At 38.9% G+C, this 26,156-nt stretch overlaps 1 protein-coding gene across 2 annotated transcripts in view; it reads right to left on the bottom strand.

The window, feature by feature from the left end:
* The window catches only part of LOC109398732 (protein apterous), a 274,586-nt gene extending 251,409 nt beyond the window's left edge, over positions 1-23,177 (bottom strand). Inside the window, exon 1 of one of the 2 annotated variants that reach the window (XM_029859067.2) lies at positions 21,122-23,177. In XM_029859067.2, coding sequence (XP_029714927.1) covers positions 21,122-21,160 — 39 coding nt within the window. In that variant the 5' untranslated portion in view covers positions 21,161-23,177. The remainder of the gene's footprint in view (positions 1-21,121) is intronic. The other variant, XM_062850690.1, reaches the window with a different exon arrangement.
* Between the last annotated feature and the right edge of the window lie 2,979 nt (positions 23,178-26,156).

Genomic DNA, 26,156 nt, shown 5'->3' with positions numbered 1-26,156 from the left:
AGTTGAAGAAGTTCTTCGTCCGCAGAACAGAGCTAATCTTGGAAGAGGAAGTACTGATGTGGGGTTACCGTATCGTGGCACCTGCGAAACTTCGGACGTTCCTGCTTCAAGAATTGCACTCAACGCATATGGGGATCGTCAAGATGAAGTCGTTGGCGAGGAATTATTTCTGGTGGCCTAACATCGACAAGGATATTGAAGACTTGGGTAAGCGATGTGAACAATGTATCCAGTTCCGGCCTGAATCTGGGAATGTGCCGATTTCTCCATGGAAGCTATGTTCCCGGCCATTCGAGCGAGTTCACATAGATCATCTGTTTTTGAAGAATAAGAACTTCCTGATCATAACGGATAGCTACTCCAAATGGGTGGAAGTTTATTAGGTGAGTGCGCTGACGACTAAAGAGACCATTGAGAAGCTGGAGGATTGTTTTGGACGATTCGGAAATTGCGATCCCAAGTAACAATTTCATTGCTGATTGGTTTTCTTTGATTTTTATTGGGGTTTTATAACAGCAATAATTAAACCTCACAGTTTTATGACTGCTTTTATGAAAACCATTGATAAAATGTTTTATAGTATACTTGAAGATATCCATAAAGACAGATTTCAAGAGTAAACAAAACTTTCCGATATGTAAACCTTCTGGCAATCATTATTACCACAATAAAACTGTTAAAACTATCAACAGATGGCGATCCGTTCGGTTAGTAACGACATCTGTTGATGGAAAAGCAGAACTACGACACTGCTAGGTTTATTGCGGTTATCATAAAAGTAAACTTGCTTTCGTTTTATTTTCGCTAATTATGGTTGTCGCCATATTGAAGAATTAGCTAACGTTAATGGAAAATAGTTCATTTTGCTCAAATTTGCAATGAATTGATAGTTTGCCACCATTTCCATAACATGCTCACATAAATAAACTCCCTCTGCTGAGTTTTCTTGTGATTCGACATCGTTTTACTAAATTCACAAATTGATTTATTTCATTCCAAGATGATAATATTCACTATTTTCGAAGCGCATTAATTTTATGATTCTGCAACCCCAATATTCACGGTAAATTCGAATGCGCATAAGGCTACCAGCACAATAACTACTAAAATATTGCTTTGAAATAATCGCTTTCTACTTACGAATGATGTATCCTCCTGAACTTTACATGCCATCGAAGAAGCTTCTCTGCATCTTGAGCTGTCATAGTTTTTGTTGAAAAAAAAAACAACAACAATCGAGAATTTTTCAACTAGGTTTTAAAACGGTTTTATTGCTACTCTTAATACGGTTTGCAAAACCTCTCCGAGAGTGGTCCACTTAGCCGGAAGATGCTCTTAAAGAGGTTATCAAGAGGTTTTGATGTATGATTCAGTTTTATTGCAAGTTTTATAAAATTGGTCATGAAGATCTCTTGTAGAGCCGAACAAAACTTAAAATGTTACTTGGGATGTTCTGGTGTCGGATAATGGAAGATCGTTTACTGCGGCCGAATTTCAAGAATTTTGCAAGGATAAAGGAATACGACATCTGACTTCAGCACCTTACAGTCCCTGTTCAAATGGTGCGGCTGAAAATGCAGTGAAGACTTTCAAGTATGCTTTGAAAAAGATGCTAACTGATAGTAATAGTCGTGGTAAGTCACTTTCTTCAATGATGAACCATTATCTTCAAATGTATCGAGCGACGCCGCATTGTACAACGAACGAGACCCCATTCAAACTAATGTTTGGACGTGAAATGAGGACTAGATTTGATACCTTGCGAAAGGACAACGTTGTGAAACATGCTGTGAAGACATGGAAGCATAACGAAAACAAGAAAGATACCTGTTTTGCTGTTGGCGAATCGGTTTATGCGAGGGACTATCGAGATCCTGACAGACAGCGATGGATTAAAGCGACGATTTCAAGAAGGAAAAGCCAAAATATTTACGAGTGTGCTGCTGCTGAGCTGGGTACGATTACACGAAGAACCCATCAACTGCTGAAATACGATTATGACGATCATGAGGACGATAACAGCGGGGGAAGAGATCCGGTTGCAGATGATGATCATGAGCATGTTCCGGATGATGAATATCAATCGGCAGAAGATGATGCATTCGATGATTCCGTTCCAGTTCAACAACAACGCGGCTACTATCGTGATGATGGAATATACGTTTCAAGAAGCAACCGAATGGTTCGCGCTCCAGACCGGTTCTAACTTACGGGGGAGATGTGCTGTCGCGTGGTTCTCAGCGCTACCAACACACGTGGCTCTCAGCGATATCAACGCAACGCGGCAAGCCGTGGACCTATCGGGTGGCAACCTTCTGCTTAGTTACTAAACTTGTTGATTAGAAATAAAGAACCATTCTGTATTTTACCGTCATAGAAAAAGGACGTTTTCTTAATTGTCCCAATACAGAACAATCTTCCTCGCCTTTCACCTAAAGTAAATAAGTTCGTGCGAAGTAACCAAGCCGGCTTCATCGACGGCCGGTCGACAACGGACCAGATCTTCACCGTACGGCAAATTCTCCAGAAATGCCGTGAATACCAAGTCCCATCGCGCCACCTTTTCATCGACTTTAAAGCGGCATACGACAGTATCGAACGCGCAGAGCTATGGAGAATCATGGACGAAAACGGCTTTCCTGGGATGCTGACTACACTGATTAAAGCCACGATGGACGGTGTGAAAACTGCGTAAGGGTTTCGGGTGAACTATCCAGTTCATTTGAATCTCGCCGGGGACTGCGACAAGGTGATGGACTTTCCTGCCTACTCTTCAACAACGCCCTGGAAGGTGTAATGCGACGAGCCGGGCTCAACAGCCGGGGAACGATTTTCACGAACTCCGGTCAATTTGTGTGCTTTGCGGACGACATGGACATTATTGCGAGAACATTTGGAACGGTGGCAGAACTGTACACCCACCTCAAACGCGAAGCAGCAAAGGTCGGACTGGTGGTGAATGCCTCAAAAACTAAGTATATGCTGGCAGATGGAACCGAACACGCTCGGATCCGCCTGAGTAGTAATGTAACGATAGAAGGGGATACTTTCGAGGTGGTGGAGGAATTCGTCCACCTCGGATCCTTACTGACGGCTGACAATAACGTGAGCCGTGAAATTCGGAGGCGCATCATCAGTGGAAGTTGGGCCTACTACGGGCTCCAGAAGAAACTGCGATCGAAAAAGATTCACCCACGCACCAAATGCACCATGTACAAAACGCTAATAAGACCGGTGGTCCTCTACGGGCACGAGACATGGACCATGCTCGAGGAGGACCTACAAGCACTCGGAGTTTTCGAGCGACACGTGCTAAGAACGATCTTCGGCGGTGTGCAGGAGAACGGAGTGTGGCGGAGAAGGATGAACCACGAGCTTGCTGCACTTCACGGCGAACCCAGCATCCAGAAGGTGGCCAAAGCCGGAAGGATACAGTGGGCAGGGCATATTGCAAAGCTGGTGTTTGCAACTGATCCGTTTGGCACAAGAAGGCGTGGAGCGCAGAGAGCACGATGGGCGGACCAGATGGAGCGTGACTTGGCGAGTATTGGGCGCGACCGAGGATGGAGAGCGGCATCCACAAACCGAGTATTGTGGCGTACTATTGTCGATTATGTCTTGTCTTAATGATGTTGAACAAATAAATGTATGTATGTCAAATTAAATGTACATGACTTCATTGTTTACGAAATGTGAGTGTCGAATAAAGCGTATCATTGATCGTTGAAAATCCCTCCTACATTAAAATTCTGGCCACTGTACGCAAAAACTCGGTTTCGTTCATTTAATTCATTTTTTTTTTTCTAAAAATTTTCATAGAGCCCCAGTGTTTTGACAATTCTTAAAGTGGGTCGCCACCTCAAAAAGGTTGGGAATGCCTGATCTAGACCAGATTGTGCACGTAAAGAGGTTGATATTATCGTTCACAGGAAGCACTAATTTGTTCATCAGATATGGAATCAATTTTTTGTTGTGGAAGCTTTTGATTGTTTTTATTCAGGTTAAGTTTTACGTCATGCTAAATTTTGATAAATACGATCCAAAACTACTACGTGCTTTTTGGGCTCGAATGCTTTTTGTGATCATTTGTGATACTCACAAATCTATGCTCATGCTCATGCTCATGCTCATTTGTGATACTCACAAGAACTTTGCTCCCAACAAGGAGCGGTCAAGTTCAAATTACGAATAGACAAACCACGCACCGACGGACGACGCGACGTCAGCGACCTATTTACGACTTGTTTATATACTTTGGAGTAGCTTCTTCCAGTGATAAGCCATAATCTCGCTCATGTGTCACTCAGAATAGATTTTTCTCCGCTCTAATCTTTGACATTCTATAATCTATACGCATTCTTCCCTGGCCCATGGGGCTACCATAATCCTACCACAATTCACAGTCCATCGAGTATCACTCAACCGATGATAATGTTTATTTATTTTCGCGCTAACCCAAGAATAATTTGGTGTTCGGTGAGTGTGATAATTTTCAGCACGGATCCGAAACCAAAAATCTCCCATACTGTACGGTTGGAAAACTCGGAAAATTTTTCTTCATTCAAAAAACCAGCTCATAAATTCCGAGCAAAACGGCTTCGAAGCCATGTTTCCGACAACGATTTTTTTTGTTTTGCGTTAGTTCCTAGATTTGTAGAAGAAAGAAGTGGAACGACGACGTCGGTCAACCCCGTTCGCCATTATGTCCGTCCAGTTTGTATTTACGGACCGATGGCGACCAGCCGGAACTAATCACTGACATCAGATCGCACTCGCGGGCAGGCAGCGTTTGTTTCTATATTTTCAACTTTTGAATTTGGCACATTTTTTGGTTCGAAGATTGTGGATTGTGGTCAGAAGGAGACTAGAAAAAGTTTATTCAAGCGTGGTATAGATTAGTGCGTCGACGGGAATGAATTTTTAAGTTGTCGATGGAATTTTCAGCTTCCGAGGCAATGTGTAAATGTATCAGAAAAAGATATGACAAGGAACTAGATCATGAAAACTTGTGTGATGTGGATTTTTTTTGTCTATGAATAAAAAGTGCGTATATTTTCCTTGTTTTTATAAACATGTACCGTCGTGCGGGGCTTCTTTTTACACTTTTTCAAGATTTTTCAACTTTATGACATTATAACTCCCAGAGTAGTGAATGGATTTCTACAATTGTTACACATAATAATCGTGAGTATGTATGTAGGATGTATGCAAAATTTGAACTAAATCCATCAATAAACAAAAAAGTTGTTCATACACCAATCGGGCACATCTCATATAGAACCGGATGGGGGCTACTTTGGACAGTTTTATCAATAACAAAATTGAATTTCAAATTCCAGGTTTATTTAGAAAACTACTTTGTACCAATACTGTAGTATACTATATCAGACATGATTTCAATAAATGTATGCGTTTGAAGATGGTTCAGTGCTACATTTGGTATTATGAGCAGCATGATATTGCTATATAAATAGCCTGAAAAAAGGGACCATCAATCTTTTATTTGGGTGAAATTGCCATACAAAGATTCGATTGCATATGCTACGTTGATACATTTTGAATGATTGATCAACCCTTGGAAATTTATGAACTGTAGAAACAATGCTTAGAGACCAAATGTTCTGATACGTTTTGTATATTTTATTGATTTATTCGATGTTTTTTTCGCGTTCTAACAAGCAATAAACGGTCTGTTTGAAAAATAATTTCAACCAAATGGAGGGAAAACTATTGCTTCATAATAGTCCCAAAGACATCAAATAGATTTGAACCATATTTCGAATTCAAAAAATCCATATTCAAAAGTGTCCAAAGTAGCCCCGCACGACGGTATTTTAATTTATACCAATTCTGCACTTAAAAAATTCTATTTCGATACGCTCGGTTATTCCAGTGTTTGAGGTTAAACACAAAGTTAGAACTTAATATAAAAAATGCCAAAATTTACAAATGTTCCGTAACTAACGATTGATTACCTCGCTAGCTGGGTCAGCTAAACTGTTGATAGCTGTTCTTTACTGTGTCAGGTAATAAAATTCAAACTTGTACAACAATGTTCTGTTTTCTTGAGAATGCTTCAAAAATGTCAACAAAAAATTTAAATTGAAAAAATATTTATCACAATTTCACAGCACAAGCATATTTTTTTTTTAATTATTCATCTATTCAACTATTTTAGTTAGCAATCTTTATTTGTATTTTTCTTCCATTTCCCCAACATATTTCATTACAGATTGGTTCAAACGCTTCGATTATTCAACCCATGAAATATTTATCCACCAGTCGAAAAGTTGCGGAACGTTTTCACCTTTATCTCAGATTTTAGATCATCTTGGTGATACATGAATTTGCCAAATCGATGCACTACAAACAATTTATGGCATCACTCAGTTCGCAAAATGAATCATGCATTGTGCATCACTGACTGGGTGCTTTCTATGATGATTCCAATAGCAACGTGAAAACTTCCTGGGTATCATTAGCACTTGGAATGAATGCACTTTGTGGGTGGTTTCGTCGGGTAAAAATGGCCATTGAAATGTTGGTTTTCGAAATCGACAGGTGCGAATGGAGAATATAGTTTATCACAGCATTGGATTGGAAATACATATGTTGGAATGAATGAGCGTATAAAGAGAACATACATTCGTCATCGTTTGAGTGATACTGATCCTATTTCAGTGTGCAAGAAACGAAAAAAAAAAACAATTGAAGAGCTTCCACTCATTTCTGGCATAACGGTTGAATTTAAGAATGCACAGCATCTATTGGTTATGTTAGAAAAATTGTTACAGGCATTTAAACGCAGTTTGATTGAAGTAAGTGAGGATGTTGATTAAAGTAATCAAGCGAATATGTTTACATATTTTTCGATATATTTTACCGTTCTGAGCAATTTGTAGATGATAGTAGTTTACGCAACAAGGTGCAGAATGAAGATTTTTACAGCACGAGTCGTACATTTATCCAACGAGGCTTGCCGAGTTGGATAATTACGACGAGTGCTGGAAAAATCGAGTTCTGCACCGAGTTGCGTACAACGTTTTTTGCAATTTCATAAATTACCGCTTGAGGATAGTTTTTAACAAAATTTTTCATCAAACTGTACACTGATGTTCATAGCCATGTTTAAGAAAGTCTGATCATAACAGGTTATACTGTGCATTTGTCACATTTTTTCAGAGCTGCGTCCAGAAATCATCAAGAAGTTGATCAAAACTGAAAACAGTGCTGTAATGGTTCATTACGCAACGCAAGTCAGTGCTGTAATGAACCATTACAGCACTGCTAATTTGGTGTGGGAAAGTAGGCCTTTTCCTGTCAGATTTGCGTGAGGTAAAACAGCCTATTACGATGAGAAATTGCAAAAAATTTATTACATACTAGCTGTCCCGGCAAACGTTGTCTTGCCCAGCTGTGGTGGTTTGACAACTGTTGAGCTCATAACGTCACCGCACTCTAGATTGATTTCATTTCGATCGTGTTGATTTCCTTCCCAGCTCATGAAAAACCAAAATTTTTCAATTTTGTTACTTTTCTAGCTGATTTTCGTAACTTTTGGTACATATAAACACAGCCACCACGAATACGAACCGAACCGTGCAAGAGTCATCCTGATCGGTTCAGCCGTTCTTGAGTTTTGTTGCCTCAAAGGGACTTCAAACTCATTTTTATATATATAGATTTAGTTGCGTGTAATCCTTATTTCACTTGTTATTTTTAGTTAGCACTTTAAAACTATTGAGAAACATGTGAGAAATAGAGATCCCTTGAATTTAAAAAAAACAGCAAGTTTCGGCTTAGGTACAATTATATCATGCTAATCATCGTTGTAGATTCATTTCAAAACAGAATAAGGGCTGTATCGTTAATTATAAGTACACTGTTGTGGCTCTGTATTAAAAAGACTATGCTTTATTTTGACAACTGCTGTTCTTCTATGTGTTGCTAGCGTTGTAAACAAACGATAACCTTCATTTAAAGTTACAGTTTTTCCTCAAGGGGAACAATGCGAGGGTTTACGGAAGAGGAGCGAAAATCAACTGTGACCAAGTACTGCAAAGAAAAATGATTATCACTAAGAAAATTAGCCAAAGTTGAAGGTGTTAGCGTTTTTGCCGTCCAAAATGCTGTTTAACGATTTGTAAGCATAACACACTTTGAGACTCACACGGACGCGGCAGAAAACCAAGTGCGTCCAAGTCAAATGTGGACAGCAAAACTTGCAAAAACTTTAAAGGAAAAAAAGGAGGTATCCATCAGAGATTGTGCAAAAAAGTGTGGAACGAATATTGGTATGGTTAGGCGAGCCAAGGAGCGTAATTCCCTGAAGACCTACCCAATACAAAAATGTCCAAAACGCAGTCAAATTCTGGCGGATTATGAAACTCGGGCTCGGAAACTGCACGACGTTGTTTTGAGCAAAAATTACATGTGCATAATCATGGATGATGAAACGCATGTCAAATTGGACTACAAGGCACTTCTAGAGGCACAGTTTCTCATTGTGAAGCGGAGCATGGATGTTCCGTATTCGGAGAAATCGATTTTTTGCGAAAAATTTGGGTGAATGTATTGATTTGGCAAGCAATTTGTCAAAATGGTATTAAATCGTCACCTTTCTTCACCGTCCCAAGAAATATACCGACAGGAATATCTCCAGAAACTAATTCTGCCACTCATCTGAAAGCACAAAGGTCCTACGTTATTTTGGCTGGATTTGGCATCCTGCCACTATACGCGTGACACCTTTGACTGGTATGGAAAAAACAATGACCAATTTGTGGAAAAGCCAATGAATCCTTTGAATTGTCCGCAAATAAGATCCATTGCGAAGTATGTGGCTTTGATGAAAGGGAAACTACGGAAAAAGGATAGAGGAGCAGAGGATGTCATCATATTCAAGAAAAAACTGGGTAGGGGAAAAGCGGGTAACACCGTCAGGGTGGGTAAGCCCGTCACCCCAATGATTCTACCAGAAAATAGTTATTTAGTAGCTTTTTGGCCACACATCTTATTTGTTTTTACCATTTTTACTTTTTTGAGACACATGGTACCAACATTGACCTGTCAAACGTGAAGAAAATAAACAAAACAAACGCATACGTTGTTGCACCAACAACGGTGGAAGTAATTTTTCGCCGGTAGAATTTAGCCTCTAAATTACAAAACAAGTACAGAAATTCAATTTAATCAATCATGTATTCTCATCTGTACTATTCTTTAGTGCCAAGATTCATCGAAAGGTCAATTTCAACAATTTTTCAGAAATTACGGTGCCGTTTGAGAAAAGTTGGCTTTCGGCCCGTCACTCATCGGCCAGGATTCTTTCATGAACTCTTTTTGGGATTTCTTCGGGTATTCCTCCAGTGATTCTTCAAGAAATCACCTGGGGGCTGGCAAAATAGAATCATTATTATTTTTATCTAGTTCAGTTAATCGAGGCGCAATTTCGTTTAACGCTTTACGGAGCCGATCGTTATATCAAGCTAAAAGTTACGCTATATCGAGGTATGACCGTGTGTGTGAGGGTTCGATTTCCAGTCTGTCCAGGATCTTTTCGTAAAGGAAACTTCCTTCACTTTCTTGGGCATATTCTAGAGAATATCTTCGTGCCTTCCACACGATATACACATTCAAAATGGCCATTGGCAGAGGCAGCTCTCAGTTATAACTGTGGAAGTGCTCATAGAACAAGCATAACAACAGGCTTTTTTTCAATTGGAACGTAATGCCAAGAAGAAAAAGAAGAAGAGAATGAGCGAGGATTTTTTTTGTAGTATGTACTTTTTACAACGGTGCGAAAGGTTAAATAATTGGCTGTTCTTTCCAGTTATTCTGATGTACATGAAGAACAACGGCATGATCGCTTAAGTGGATTTTTCTTTATTCGGCAGCATGTCGAATATACCTTAAAATTAACGATCATATAAAAACGACTGATTAGAATACTTGGTAAAACATCACAACTCATCAAAAATATGTTGGAAACATTTTCAAATTAAAATCTTCAAAAGTATCTAGAAAAAAAGGTATGATATATATATATATATGTATATATATATATATCTATATATATAAAAATGAGTTTCCGTCTGTCTGTCTGTCTGTCTGTCTGTCTGTCTGTCTGTCTGTCTGTCTGTCTGACCGCTATGCATTCGGAAACTACTGAACCAATCAGCGTGAAACTTTGTATGTTAGTACTTTTGGGGCCGGGGAAGGTTCTTAGCATAGTGTGAGACTCCTCCGGTCGCTGGGAAGGAGGACTCCCAAAGAAATGAACCGGAAATGAGCTGAGAGAGAAGTTCAACACGGTCGCAAACAAAACCAATCTAGAGTGCGGTGCTCAAGTGACCGCAGTCCAGTGACAATTAACAAATTTAAATTGCCAATACCAATGTTGGAGCAAACACGGCGGTGGCTGGCCAGGTGGGCTCCGATAGCAACAGAGGAAAGGCAGGGAGTTTCTGACCCAAGTGGTGTGACGACGGCTTCATTCCGAAGAACCAGTCCCGAAATGGCCGGGCGCTTGGAAGCGGTCAGCGTGGGTCATGAACAACGCGCGGGGAGACAACGGCGGGCCGACAACGATGATGGCTGGCAAGGTTGGCTCCGATAGCCACCGAGGAAAGGCCGTGGTTTCTGACTCCCGTGGTGTGCCGACTTTTTTCCCGAGGAAAAATGCTCGGAAGGACTGGGGCTGGGCAACTGGCTTGAGAGGGCTGCCACCAACCGGCAGGTTACTGAGGATAATACGACCCGGAGAAACCGGATATTTTTTTTCTGGAGGGGGGCAGGGAACCTAAGCAGCATAGTCGCCCGATAAGTGATTATGCAAATCTGGAATGCAGTTTTGAAGAATCAAAATGACTGGATTCTCCCAGAGTTTCCTTCAAGACTGCATCTAGGGATTATACCAGACATTTCTTTGGGGATTTGTCCTAAAGAGGGGATTTAAATATTTTTAGATCCAAAAAATCCTTAAAAAATATATTAAGAAAACCTTTAGGAGTCTATTCAATTGTTCCTCCAATAATACAACTAGACATGGATTTCTTCAGATTTTTTATCCAGCGATTTCTACAGATTTTTTTCCAGGAATTCGCTAAAAAAACTCTCCTCTGATTCCCTAAGGAATTCCTCATGGGGTTTCTTCAGAAATTCACCCGGGAATTCCTTCTGTGATATTTTCAGGAACAACTTCCGGGAGTACTTTCAAAATGACATCAATCACTTTTCTTGGGATTCTTTCAGAAATTACTTCAGGAGTTGTTACAGGATTCCTGTGTGCATTCCTTCAGGGATTCGTCTAAAAATTCCTACAGGGATTCGTCCAGGAATTCCTCTATAAAGTCCGCTAGAGATTCCTCTAGAAATTACTCCAGATATTCCTCTAGATATACGTCAAGCAATTCCTCTAGAGATTCCACCAGGGTTTCATCCAGGAACTTCTCAAGGAGATCTTTCAGGGATTTGTCCAAGAATTCCTCCAGGGATTGTACCTGAAAGTTCTCCAATGATTCTTCAAGAAAATCTTCCAGAAATTGCTCTAGGCATTGCTCTAGAGATCCCTCCAGGAGTTCCTTAGAAGATAGCTCAAGGAATTTCTCTAGAGATTTCCCAGAAATTCTCTCAGGTATGTCTACTAGAATTCCTTCAGAAGCTCCTCCAGACAGTCCTTCAGAAGTGCCTCTAGAAATTGCTCTAGGAATTCCTCAACGAATTCTTTTAGGAATTTCTCCAGGAATTCTTTTAGAAATACCTACAGGGATTTTTGTAGGGATTCCTCCAAAGACTCCTCCAGAAATACCATTAAAAATTTCACCAGGAATTCCTGCAGATATTAACTCAGGAATTCCTGCAGAATTTACCTCAGGAATTCTGGATTTCATCCATGCATTTCCTCCAGGATTGCCACCAAGAACACCTCTAAGAATTACCCCAAGAGTTGTTCCACAAAATCCTCCAGGGATTCCTTTTTGAAATTCTTTCAAGAATTTCTTCAGTAATTCCTCCAGGAATTTTTCAAGGGATTACTCCGGGAATTCTTCCAGGGTTTCCTTGAAGAATTTTCCAGAAATTCCTCCAGGTATTCCTCCAAGGATTCCTCCAGAGATTTCTCAATAAATTGGTTCAAGGGATCCCTCCAGTAATCCCACCAGCATTTTCTCCAGGAATTCCTTCAGGAATTGGTCCAGGTATTTACCAGAAATACCTCTCAAGATTCTACAAGAGATTCCTCCAGGAATTCCTCCGATGATTCCTCTAATAGTTCATCCAGATATTCCTCCAAGATTTTTTCCAGGAATTCCTCCAGAAATTCCTCTGGAAATTCCTAATGGAATTTCTGCAGGGATTCCTTAAGAAGTTCCTATGGAGATATCATAAGGATTCCTCGAGGAATTCCGCCAATGATTCCCCCAGATATTTCTCTAGAGATACCTCATGAAATTACTGTAGAAATTCCACTAGATAATCCTCGAGGAATTTCCCCAGAAATTCATTAAAGGATTCCACCAGGGATTCTACCTGAAAGTTTTCTAGCGATTCTTCAAGAAAATCCTCCAGAAATTCCTCCAGGAGTTCCTCTGAAGTTTTCTCAAGGAATTCTTTTGGGAATAACTTCGGGCATTCCTTCAGGAGTTCCTCTAGGGATTTTCACAGTGATTCCTCCAGGGATTCAACCAGGTATTTCTTCAGAATTTGATTCTTGGACTCCTCAGGAATTCCTTTAAGAATTCCACCAGGAATTATCCCAGGAACTCCTGCAAAAAAATCCTCATGAGTTCTTGCAGAAATTAATCCAGTAATTCGTTCAGGAATTGCAACGGCAATTTATCCAGGAATTTCTCTAGGAAATCGTCCTCAAGAAAATTATAAACGCATTATTCCAAGAATACATGGATTCCTCCAAGGATTCCTGCAGAAATTTCTCCAGGAATTAGTTCAAGGGATTCCTCCATCAATTCCACCAGGATTTACCAGTAATTTACCAGCAATTCCTCGAGGAATTTAACAGGAATACCAATAAGCATGTTCTGATAGAAGTTTGAACTTATTCTTATTCAAAATGTGGAGGTTGGTGAAGACCAGAAATGTTTCTATGGTGGCGGGTAAAGGTAAAGGCAGATTTACAGATAAAATGTGACTCATAACTCAAAAAATAATCATGCAAATAAAACAAAATTTGGCATGTGGATGATTTTGAAGATATGGAACGTTTCGAAAGTTGAGGATCTGCGACCCCTCCTTTATCTGGGAGCAGCACCTCACCACCCTAATGAAACAAAATTGTCTGCATTATATGTGCAAAACGAACTAAATTTGGCATGTGGACATTTTTGAAGGCATGAAATGTCTGTGATATTGTAAGTCCTTCCAGAGGGTGGAGGAGATTCTCATACAATGAAATATAAATTTTTGCATAACTAGGAAAAAGTGTACGGCCGACGGTTATTAGGCCGAAGTTCATAGAGTCGAATGAAGAATATCTCGAATGGACATCAGGCCGAATGTTCATTGAATCTACAGGCATAATGATCACCATACCATTTTTGTCACACAGGTTGGACTTCCTGCTGCTTATATGTAATGCTCACTCCATCACAGGTTTTTCCTTCTTTTAATAATAGGCTGTTCTTTCAAGTCCCGCTTTCTTTACGGACCAACTGCTAAAATATACTGCATATTCAAATGTTTCCTTCTTTTTATCGAAGGTTTTTCTTTCGAGTGGCACTGTTGAGTAAGTTTGTGGCAGTTGAACTGTTACGGTCATATAAGATTTGTCCGTATAAGTCACATTGATAAAGAATTGATAAGCAATCAAACCACTAAACGGCATTCTTATTCTGAGATTTTTGCCTTCTTTTAAAATAGACTGTTCTTTTGCACTGTTATGAAAGAATGTGCCTTCACATAAAAAATCAGCTAAAACGGATGGGTAAGCAAATGCAGCAAATGGAAGATAACGTGCCTCTGGGACCGGCATTCCAATGTACATACAAATTAATTTACATACCCTTTGATACCATACAACTAATTCATGAATAAAATGATCAACACGATTTTTGAACAATTCAATTTGTCCTCATGGTGGCTATGTTCATATGTAGAACAAGTTCAGAAAATTAACAAAAAACTGAGACGTAGTGCATGAGCAAAAATTAAAATGGGCAATACAAGGTTTGCCGGGTCAGCTAGTATATATATATATATCTATATATATAAAAATGAATTTCTGTCTGTCTGTCTGTCTGTCTGTCTGTCTGACCGCTATGGCTTCGGAAACTACTGAACCGATCGGTGTGAAATTTTGTATGTGGGTGCTGTTGGGACCGGGGATGGTTCTCAGCTTGGTGCGGGACCTCTCCGGTCTTTGGAACGGGGGGCTCCCATACAGATGACTTTGCGGGGGACGTCCCTATGAAGCTGTACGTCAAAAAACACAGTAGGCAGGCAGTACGACGTTTGCCGGGACAGCTAGTATCTATATAAAAATGCAGTGGCATGCGTGGGACCGCGCATAACTTGCGAACGGATGGTCCGATTTGGGTCGTCCAAGTTTTGTTCTGTTAGTTTTCACCCAAGGAAGGTTTATGAGGCAAAAAACATGGGAAAAATGAGAGTTTTTAAAAATCGGGTTTTCATACGTTTTGAACGGGGACTTGGGCTTGGCTAGGGACTTGAAACGTCAAAAAACGCAGTAGGCAAAACAAAGTTTGCCGGGGACAGCTAGTATATATATAAATGCAGTGGCATCCGTGGGACCGCGCATAACTTGCGAACGGATGGTCCGATTTGCGTCGTCTAAGTTTTGTTCTATTAGTTTTCACCCAAGGAAGGTTTATGAGGCAAAAAACATGGTAAAATTTTGAGTTTTTGAAAATCGGGTTTACATACGTTTTGAACGGGGACTTGGGCTTGGCTAGGGACTTGAAACGTCAAAAAACGCAGTAGGCAAGACAAAGTTTGCCGGGGACAGCTAGTTTAATATGTTTGTGTTATGTACATTATTCGGTAGAATAAACATATTTTGAAAATTTTAATGCACAAATCTTATAAAATACTAATGAATCAAACATTCTGTGTAGTTAAAATATCAAATTACCTCTTACATTAATTTTGAATAATCCTAATGCTTAAGGTGACGGGGTTACCCCTTCCTCCCCTAAACCCAAAAAAAACCATCGACGGAACGGTTGTCCAAAACCTTATGAAGAAAACCAAGAAGAAGGTACGAGAGCTGGCAAGATCCACGAAAAATCAAATATAAAAGATATCATGGGCTTTTCTAATTTCAATAAACAATGTAATTGAATTTAATTTACAAAATAAATAAAACATTTTCAAATGCAGCAATTTTCAGGTGTACTCATAATTAACGATACAGTCCTTATTATCCTCCTCATGATATTTCCGAATGAACTAAAGTGCGGTCTTTGTATTTAGCCTAAAAATAAAAGTGGTAACGTTATGTATATGAAAACTTCTTGTACACACCTGGAAAAATCATGTAATTTTAAGTGGCCTGAACCTTACATATACGAGCGTCTTTAAAGACACAAATTTAGAACCAAATCGATAGATAAAACATATCAAAGTAATATATTGAACTGGATTCGATCACTGGTCGACTGATAAAGAGGCATAAAATATACCTTTCAGCTATGTTACCGAGTTGAGAGGTTTTATCATATATGTGAAACTGTTTCTACGTACCGGATCAAACAGGTTTTTTGACATCTTGTGAAACCAATTCGAACTAACAGGATAGATTTAAAATTGCGTCATATTTGTCATTCAGTAATGAAATGTTTACGTCCTTTGATGATTTACGTCACGTATACTTTTCAGAACTATTAAGTGTGTAGGATATCTTTCGTGGACATTTGGTGCAATCGACGCAAAACTTTTCCAAATTTTTAGACGAAATTTTTATACTTAAACAGAAGTATGATTTAGCCTTGTTTTCTTAAAAGTGCCACCCTAATTCGAAGCTCCATTATTATGTGAGGTGATAGTAAATCATCTAAGTTCTAAGTTTTCCATATACTGCTGTGTTCATAAAAATAGCAGTGAAAGTCAATTTTCATACAAAATGGTCAACTTTGACATATTGTAACTTTGTTCTCCTATGAGCAATTGAGTTGAAAACTTGACAGTGAACTACACATATGACCAATTTTGTTATAGCAAAATTTGGATTTTTTTTCGAAGCAGCTGCAAAAAAGTTAAACACTACGTGAAATTGTACAAAATAAGCGAGAACAAATTGAGTTTCTGCTCTACCATGAAACAGAAAAAAAATATTTCGAACGCTATTCATATAACCTCCGTTGAGGTTACAAATTAGAATGTGAGGAAAAAAATAATAAAAATGATTGTTGAATAAAAAGAAGAACAAATACTGCTATTATCTTGAATATTTTCACATAGTATTTAACTTTTTACAAGTGCTCCAAAAAAAATATAAATTTTTCTATAGCAAAATGGACCATACAGGGAATAGACAAAATGATCGGAACAGGCAAAATTTTCCCTTCTCGAAAAAATTTCAAATAGCTGTAACTTTTCGAAAAAAGCATCAAATATTCTCTGTAAATTTTCACTGTAATTTGATCAACTAGTTGTGTATCAGTGGACAAAATTTGATCGGGTACGAGGTTACAAAGAATCTAGAAAAAGGTAAAATTATCCGATAGCCAACTTTGAGCAGTTATATGTCTAAATTCAATGAACCAAATGCAATGAAATTTTGCCCATTTATGACTCAAATAATGAGCTTTAAAAAACTTTTGACTGAACTTTAAAATTCTTAACACGGAAGAAAATTATAACGATTAGATTATTTTCCTAATAAAACATCGAATTTTCTTAATTTTCATCATCGTTTCAAAATTTGAGATGCTAATTATAGTTCATTTAAATTCCTTTTAATTGTCTTGATTATAAATATGCTTTGATAGAAAGTATTAATATAGCCGGAAATTCATTGAAAAAGTAATGGGATGCATATGAAAAATAGACCAATTCACTGAAAAATCGTAAAATAAATGAAATCGCTATAACTTTTTCTCTTGTTAATAATTTCAAGTTGAGTCAAAAGTTTTTCAAAGCTCATTCTATAAGTCATAAATGGTCAAAATTTCATTACATTCGGTTCATTGAATCCGGAGATATAACAGCTCATCGGATAATTCTACCTTTTTATAAAATGCTCATAACTTTGTGCAGAATAGCTCGATCTTTTCCAAATTTTGTTCACTAATACATAACTAGTTGATCAATTTACAGTGAATATTTGAGAATATTTGATGCACTTTTCGAAAAGCTACAGCTAATTGAACATTTTTTGTATATTTTGCCTGTTCCGATCATTTTGTCTACCCCCTGTATCTGTAGTTCGCTGTATTTTTTTTTTTTTTTTGGCTCAATCGGTCATAAGAGAACAAAGATACAGAATGTCAAAGTTGACTATTTTGTATTAAAATTGGCTTTCAGTGACATTTTTATGAACACTGTTGTATTTTCATCAATCACGCAAAGATATATTCGTATAAATTTTTGAACGATTTTATCTAAATGGAACATAGCAGCCAAATGCACTGTATGCCCTCAGTAGAAAATTGTAGAAAAAAAAGTTTATTTTTCAGCACTGCACTTCGGTGCACTGTTTCACATTAATAGAATAACTCCACAACGAATGCATATATAGTTATGAAAATTGGAGTGAATGTAGTGAACAAGTTATAAAATCGGAAAAAAATTCAAATATGACACTCGAGTGTAAAAAACTTCATGAAAAGTGAGTATAAAACGAGAATTTCCTCATACAAACGTTATATACAGCCGTTTCATAAAAAAATGATAGATGGTGGGTTTGTAAATACATACATAGTTGAAATAATTAGACCCGTATTGTTGATTTTGTCATCAGGGTGACCGTTTTCAAGATAGGGTGAATAAAAAAAAATCAATTTTCAAATAATCAAAATTTTCAAAAAATAATTGCTTTTGGCCGACCAGTTGGTAGGATTTTTTGAAAGATATTGAATTGTAGTTTCATATCTTTTAAACAAAAAGTTATCTAATCGTATCGTGCCTCTTCGGCTTAGCCGATCTGATAGTACAGTAACATCCCTTCGTTTTTGGACGTGTACGAACAACGTACGAAAATCAACGCTGTCGAAAAATGGGCTAGGTCACGCCCGAAACTGGTCTCGAGTGCGTCGTGAAGTTGTTATGTTAGCATAAACTGTAATAGTAGAAAGTTATCTTATGCCATACAAGACACTTTTTTTATTTATTTGTATATTAAATCCTATCAAAACAATGGCTACAAAAACACCAGGACTCACTCATAAATGCAACAAAAAGCTTGGCTATATGCACCTTATCACAATGTTGCCCTTTCAGTTATTTTCCTGGAAAATGCAATTCAATATCCTTCAAACAAAACATAAGTAAATCGGTCAACTTAGGAAAACATTAAGTTTTATATTTTTTGAACTCGACTGCCACCAGAATCTGTAAATGTTTTGTCTTTACATTTTTAAGGAACGTTGATTGTGAAGTTATGTGACTATACATCAAAATGTTTCAATAAAATAGTCATTTGTTGTGGTAGAATTCGGGTATTCCAAAGAAAATTGCCTACTTTTAGGAGGCTGATTACACTCATTTAAAGAAAGTGTTCTGCTTAGAGGGTTCGAAAAGTCGATAGAAGAATAAATTTTGCTTACATATTCTGCAATATTTTATATTGGGTACACCATCAAACTATCATGTGTTGATTAAAACTAAGTTAATTATCTCCCAATTAGTCATATAATATTGTTCCTGAATACTATTTACAAAATATCTTTAGCTTGAGCTTGGACTTGAGATTAATTGATCGTCCGTAATTGCCACTCCAATATCACCAGACCAGCTACACTCTCACAAGCAACCAATAAGATATGTGGGGATGGGCAAGGAAATGATTGTTACAATCGCTTGTTGCCAACAAGCCGTTGAGTCCTCTGCGCCTGCACAAGCGTATGTGGATGTCGGAGCATTACTTGTGTCGGGAATTGTTAATTTTGGCATAGGGGTTCACGCATTGGTGCGTGGATGCCAGGCGAGAAGTGATAGATTGTATGAAGATTACTGTGCAGTGGCACAGTACACTTGGTTGCATAACTTCAATCGAAATAAAATAACGTTATACTAACGTTACAGTTTATAAATATTCCAAAAAAAATTGAGATGTTAGATAACTCGGGTTCAAAATCTATAGGAGCATTATTATTACCGATTTTCTCAACCCCATACCGGGTGTATTTGAGAAGCATATGACTATTTTTGAATGACAGCGTGTCAGTCAACTTCAAATGTATACAATATAGGGGGATTAGGGGCATAATGGACACCCTAACTAAATGAGTACGTTAGGCCTGTATATATTTTTAAGATTTGGCGGATACAAATTCCCTTGTTACTTTTTGTACCCCCCCCCCCCTTGCAAAAATTTAAGCAGGATTTTGCATTTTCAGGGGGCAGATAAAAAATATTTATCAAAATATCGGGTATTGATCAATTTTTTTAACAAATACGATGAGTTTTAAATATTTTTCAGATTAAATGCTTTATTATTTTTATCCCCACCCTCGACCTGCCAGGAATGGTAGGATAAAAAGTGAAATAAATATTTTTAGCGGCCTTAAAAGGAATAGACAAAAACAAATGTATATCAAAGTAAATTTAAAATATGGATAGAGCGATGTACAGTAATAGTTTCATTACAACCGAAACATATAAAGATATTTGCAGTGACAATCTTATTTTTCAAGAATATGACAAAAATGAATTCAAATCACCAGCAATGTATAAAAAGTCGGAAAAATAATTTTCTTTTTAATTTTGAAAAAAATATTGATTTTTAATATTTATTTAAAAGTGTACTTTTTTATAAATATTTATATGTGGACATCTGGTAATATGTGAATTCCATAGGGGATTCTATAAAAAATCAGACCTTCAAAGACCAAAACGATTCAACTCATGTGACATAAAAAAATATACGCAATACAAATTAGGAAAATTTTTCCATCTGTGATTCACATTTTTAAAACGAATGTATGTACTGAAGGGCCACATAATATTGACTAAATAAAGCACACGGCTTAGAATGACGTTTCGTTTCTAAAATCCGTTTGCTCTGCTACGCAATAAAAACGTTCGAACAATTTTTCATTCTACGATAGCTAAATAGAGTCCATAAGGTTAATTTTTGAGTTTTAATCCCAAGTATTGTACAAAATGCATATTTAAAAACTAAAACCATACAATTTGAGTTATGATATTGTGAGAAATTTTCAAACAAGCTCAACTTGGGCTGATTTCTTTGAAAATGACCGTTATATTGAAGTTAAATAACGTAAATTTAGGACAAAATTTACCACAATAGAGATACAAGCATGTGTTAGAAGTGAGAATGGTGTGAATCGACAAGACGTAGCCATGCTTCTTTTACGCAACAAATCTCATTGAAACAGGTAAATGAACATTTTTGTTTAATTTTACGTTTTATTTTGTACTTCGCCAATACTAAATCCCATATTTTTTTCTCTACTGATCATAGCTGCTACTAGCAATGGTGAGAACAGAAACCTTATTTGTTTCAACTTAAAACCTTTACTCGTCAAAATCAGACGAAATACCAATGAAATGGCGTGCGTCCAGTTGAAATGGACTTACGACACAAGAGTGATCAGCAGAAAAGTATAAAGGACAGTTAATTCCAAAAGATATGCTGTATTTGATTAGTGTTAGATGGCCTTTCAATTAACAGATTTAATTTCAAAATTTATTTACAGATGTGAATTGAACTCAATTTGATTTTGTATGAGAACTTATTGGACCCGGTGTACTTTATACTCAGGCAATCCTACGGAACTCATCTCATCAACACGTGAAACCGTTTCTCTTTCGTCAAATTTAAACATTAATTTTAAAAGTACTTCATTTACAACTTTCAGACACGAATTTGCTACACAACAACTATTGCCGACGGTTCATTGCTCGTTGGCCCAACATCAGCCAATTCCCATCCGTAAAGTTCGTAAAACAACAGCGCACTCACCCAATGCATTACAGGGCGCTCCTCCGTGCAAACTCCCATGTGAGTCGTCGGCGGCAGGTTGATGTTGTTGACCGGTACTACTCCCAGCGGGGTCCTCACACCGGGTACCCCGTGTTCCGTCGAATGCAACGTCACCGTTTTTTTATGCACAACACTACGATCACAAAATCACCAACTACAAGGATGCTGGGCCAAACAGCTCCGACAATTTCACTTCTTTCAACTATTTCGACCCGAATTCGGTCTCCACTAAACACTCGGACTTCTATTTTCGCATTTGCAACGGCAATTCAATGGTGCAATTTCTGGCGAGTTTGAATACTTTCACTGGATTCTTCTAGCACTTGAAAAAGGATCGATGTGGTTTCTATGAATGAAATGCGCCGTTGCACTACAGTTTCGACGTAGATAACATCACACGTGGTTCTCTCCAGGGAGTGATCTATTTTCACCAGGTAGATTCGCCCGCCATAAAATTACGGTTCACTGAAACTGTCAACCCGGACTTGTCTATAACCGTCGAAGCATTGATGGATGGATCTAGGCTGGAGAGCGTCGAGTCGAGTTGAACGATGAGATGAAGTTGTATCGATAACTCCTCCACCACGCTACCGTAGATCGCAAAGCCAGCAGAAGCAGCGTATCACTTTCCGATCCCACCTTGTTGAATTGCTTGTCCCAAGATATGCCCACGGAAGGTTCAGTCGTCGCCGTACTCGTCGTCCGGTGGGAGATTGCTTATCTCGATTGTTTTAAGGAAAGAAATTAAAGCACACCAAAACGAAGAGAAATTCACAGCCGACGTAGCCGGTTTTCTTCCACGCTCTCGCGGTGATCGATTTTGTCTCGGTGACACTCGAGACCGATTCCAGATAACAGGCAATTTTCAAGAACTGCCTTTGCAGGCTGTCATTTGTCCAAAGATGCGACGTTCTCGACGGAGGAAACCGGTCACTTATCGATTTTTCGTCTTGTTACTGTTTCTCCTGTCTGCGGATTTCTTCAAGGGTTACACAGAGGAATTCCCTCACGGCTTTCTGCGGTCACTTTCACTCTCACACCCTTGTCTCGGAATGAGGCGGCACGGTTTGACGATTCTTTGAAAAACTGCACTCGAAAGTCTGTAGGACCCTCGAAAACTATCGATTATGCACCGCAGTAATGAACCGATTGAACAGATTCGCGAACGCAATTTCCACAACACAAACACACACACGCACAATGAATGCTGCGAACGATAGAGAAAATCCTTTGCGGAGTTTTCCCCCGAAAAATCCTTCGGAAAATTCCCTAGATGCTTCTTGCCGCAAGCAGCATCCTCTGGAGCGAAAACTCGTACGCACTTCGCACACTGGGCACAACACACCGCACGGCACCCTGAGCTTTTCTGCACGCCGCGAGAGAGCGAGAACCTACACGCATGCGTTTGACGCTTTCGACTGTTTGAAGAGCGCGATACAACTGCGGGAAAATCAACACCGAACGGCACGGGAAGCGGTCCACGGAGAGCGAACCAAGCAACACCGGTCTCACACCAAACACTGCTCGCGCTGAACGCCCCATCACGCACACAACCAACTATTTCATTCTCTTTGCATCTAACACTTTTAATGGTATTTGTACAATCGCATGACGAACACGAATCCGCTAGAGCACAATGTCCCCAATCAGCGTTCGCCATTCAGTGGGCGGAGATTCCACCACAGAAGGCGTGTCGTTACTCCATGTTTACCCCATTATCAAATCAAAACGGGAGAGAGAATAATCTCTCTCACTACAACCGTTCACGACGACCACTAGTCCAGCCAGTCTCTCCCAGATCCCAAAAACCAGTTTTCCTCACACCAGCTGTGCGACACGCTAAACCCCCTTTTCTCGACTTCACTCATGCTCTTTCTCTCGCACACGCGCCCAAAACTAGCAGAACCCTGAAGAAGCTCCTGCTGTGCACTCCTTTTGCATGAAGAGAGCGAAAAAATCGAAATTTATGAGCACCCAAACATAACCACACAATAGCATGAATGAATTTTCCGTTTTTATTGTCCCTCTTCCTCGTCTTCGTGCGTTTCGTACCTCCTCGACCCGCCGTGTGTGTTTCTCAACATTTTCACTTTCCTGGTTCGCATTGGCACAATGTGAAATTTTATTTTTTATTTATTGCAGCCAGCAGCTTCTGCTTTTGCTGTCAGATTTAAGAGATTTGGCTTCTCCCGTGAGGACCGAGGACAGTAGTGGCGATCGGTGGCGTTTCGATGTTTTTTCATCTCTCCTCGTTCGCGCACACACACGATTCGTTTTGCTTTATGGGATATTTATGCACATCGTTTGTGCGTTTTGTTTGGTTTTCACCTCTTTTTTTTTTCAACCGGGGAAGGGAATATCTTTCTTTGTGTTCACAGCGGATGATCTGCGCTTGGCGCTTTTTCAAAATGCATTATAATCAGGGGAGATTTTTATGGCACAAATGAGTTCGAACAATGAATAGGATGTTGGAGCAGACACCTTTGAAAACATGAACAATTCATGACCTTGTAACCTGCTCACTTCCAGCAGCCTCGCGAAGGTAGCAGATTAGCCGCCTAGAGTCGCTGTACAGAATCGAAGCATGAGCTGCTGTATCTTATCATGTTCAATACACTACACACACAACAGAAACAACAGAACATATACCCTACTTTCCTATCGCTACTGCCATGATAATCACTCAGAGACAGGCATGAGAATGAGACTTTTTTCTGTTTACCGTTCAACGATACTGGCAGTAAAATAAAGACAAAACAACGGCAGCACCAATACCATCAGACGTCGCGCCGACGGCAGTCAAGCAGACGCTTGATGGTTTTCCCTTCCCCACGAAAATATTTATGAGCAGTCATGCTGAGGCGGGTGATTGCGAAAAATGTCAAATATTTTCAAATGCTAATAACTCATTTGTTTTAATAAACAATTTAAATCTATTTGCACAAATAGCTAGAGCACACTCCTAGCTTTGTGATGCATGCAAAGAAGTTTGTCTAGAAGCGGTTTGAAACGCAGAAAAATGCGAAAATGGGAGAGACAGAAATTTTTGTCGTCGTTGTGCTCGAGTACTGGCGCTCTCGCGCTTGAAAACCGTTTCGAGGAAGAAGGCTGCAGGAAAAAAAAATGTTATGACATTTATTTTTCGAACAGTTTGAGTTTGGCTGGGCTTGTGATGTTCGTGTGGAAAAATGTCAAATGTACAGTCGGTAACCGTTTTTTCCAGTACATTTCTCATCCCTGCTCAGAGAACCGTCGCTTGTCGCCTGGATAGAGAATCAGAACTAGGGGATGCACTCCCGAATCACACGCCAAAACCCCATCGCCACCAAGAGAAACTGATAATAATACCTGTATGTTATGAAATTCAAATAACTCAACGTACATAAGGTATGCGCACAGCAAAATCTGGCCAAAGAAAATCAAGCAGTAATAATTCATTCCAACTTATTCCCAAACCAAAAGCAATTCATCGTAAAAAAAGCATTAATTTACTTTAAATCAACATCAAGACATTGCTGATTTGACTTGTTATATCCGTCATCTCGAGTTTTGAGCTTGAGTCCTTCCGTAAAGTTTTGCACAGTACCTTCGACCGCATGCCAAGAAATTTTTACCACCTTTGTGTCAAAATCAATCTTATTTTTCGATGAAAGCTGTCGTTCTTGACATTTTTTGAAGGTTCCAATTCACGGTTACTCAATATTTTTCAATTGGGTTGAGTTTTGAAGTGTATGAGATTTTACGTTTTTTTGGAAAAATGCAGTACAATTTCTACATAGTTTTCTGCATACAAACGCAAGCATTCTCCGCCAAAAACAGGGGACAAAAATCAATTCAAATCAATACACAATATCTAAGCTTTTGAATAAGGGGTGCCAGCCATTTTTCCCGACATTTCCCGTAGTGAAAAAGATGATTTGCTGAACATGTATTTCTAAAAGTTCGGTTTTTCAAACCACAAATTCATATTGTTGACCAAACTATGTATTTCTTGCCAAACTTCGATTTTTTCTTGCTCTTAAGTTGATCTGCAACCTTTTCAGGGTCTAATGATGTATAGAACCGAATACTTGAAAGCTAACTTAGGTCTGCGGGGACGGTCGCTTTAATGTACATTGTCAGATTTTCAGCACGTTTGTGCAAAAACTTTTCGAGGACTTCTTGTTCCCTTGACTCTATTTTAAACACAATGTCAAAATATATCCCGAAGTAAATATTTTTCGATTCCTTACACAATAAGCTTTCATTTGCGCCAGAGATCGCCACGATTCGTTGAAAATAGAGAAATTTCTATCCAAAATGCGGTGGCTAGATTTTGCTGTGTGCATACCTTATGTACAGATGGGTAAATTATTGGTTAAATTGGGAAAAAAATCCACAGCTCAGGTGAGATTTGAACTCAAGACCCTTATTCGCTAGACAAGTGCTTTATCAACTAAGCTACCGAGCTAATTAATGACCCGGCAACTTAGTTGTATAAGGGTCGTGAGTTCAAATCTCACCTGAGCTGTGGATTTTTTCCCAATTTAACCAATAGGGTATTGGTTCCCTTCTTAAGCATGTGGCTCCCATTTTCATCCTACGAAAAACAAAGGATTGAAGCGTTGTTTGTTTTGTTTTTTATTTTTGTATTTTTTGTTAGAAGTGAGCACCCATGAAAACAAAAAGAACGGAATCAATCGGTGCCGTAATCGCTTGTTTTCGAATAGGATGAATATGGGAGCGTAAGATTAATGATGGAACACATACCCTAATTGGTATTACCGAAAATTTGCACTTCAAGTGACCTGTATGTTACCATAACGATATATCAGGAACCCTACTTGATCACTCCGCTCAGCATCTCACTCTCCACAAATCTATTGGCTCTTATCGCCACCCGCCACTGATAAGAGCGAAGTGCTGCCTCACATCTGTACCTGCGACGATATAGGTAGTTACCAATCGTTCTTCACTAGCAGTCGCCGGGTTAATACAAAGAGGGCAACCTCGCAGCCGTTTAGTGCGTCGAAGT

Source organism: Aedes albopictus, chromosome 2 (assembly GCF_035046485.1).
Source record: "Aedes albopictus strain Foshan chromosome 2, AalbF5, whole genome shotgun sequence".
NCBI lineage: Eukaryota > Metazoa > Arthropoda > Insecta > Diptera > Culicidae > Aedes > Aedes albopictus.
This window is presented reverse-complemented; position numbering and strand designations above follow the sequence as displayed.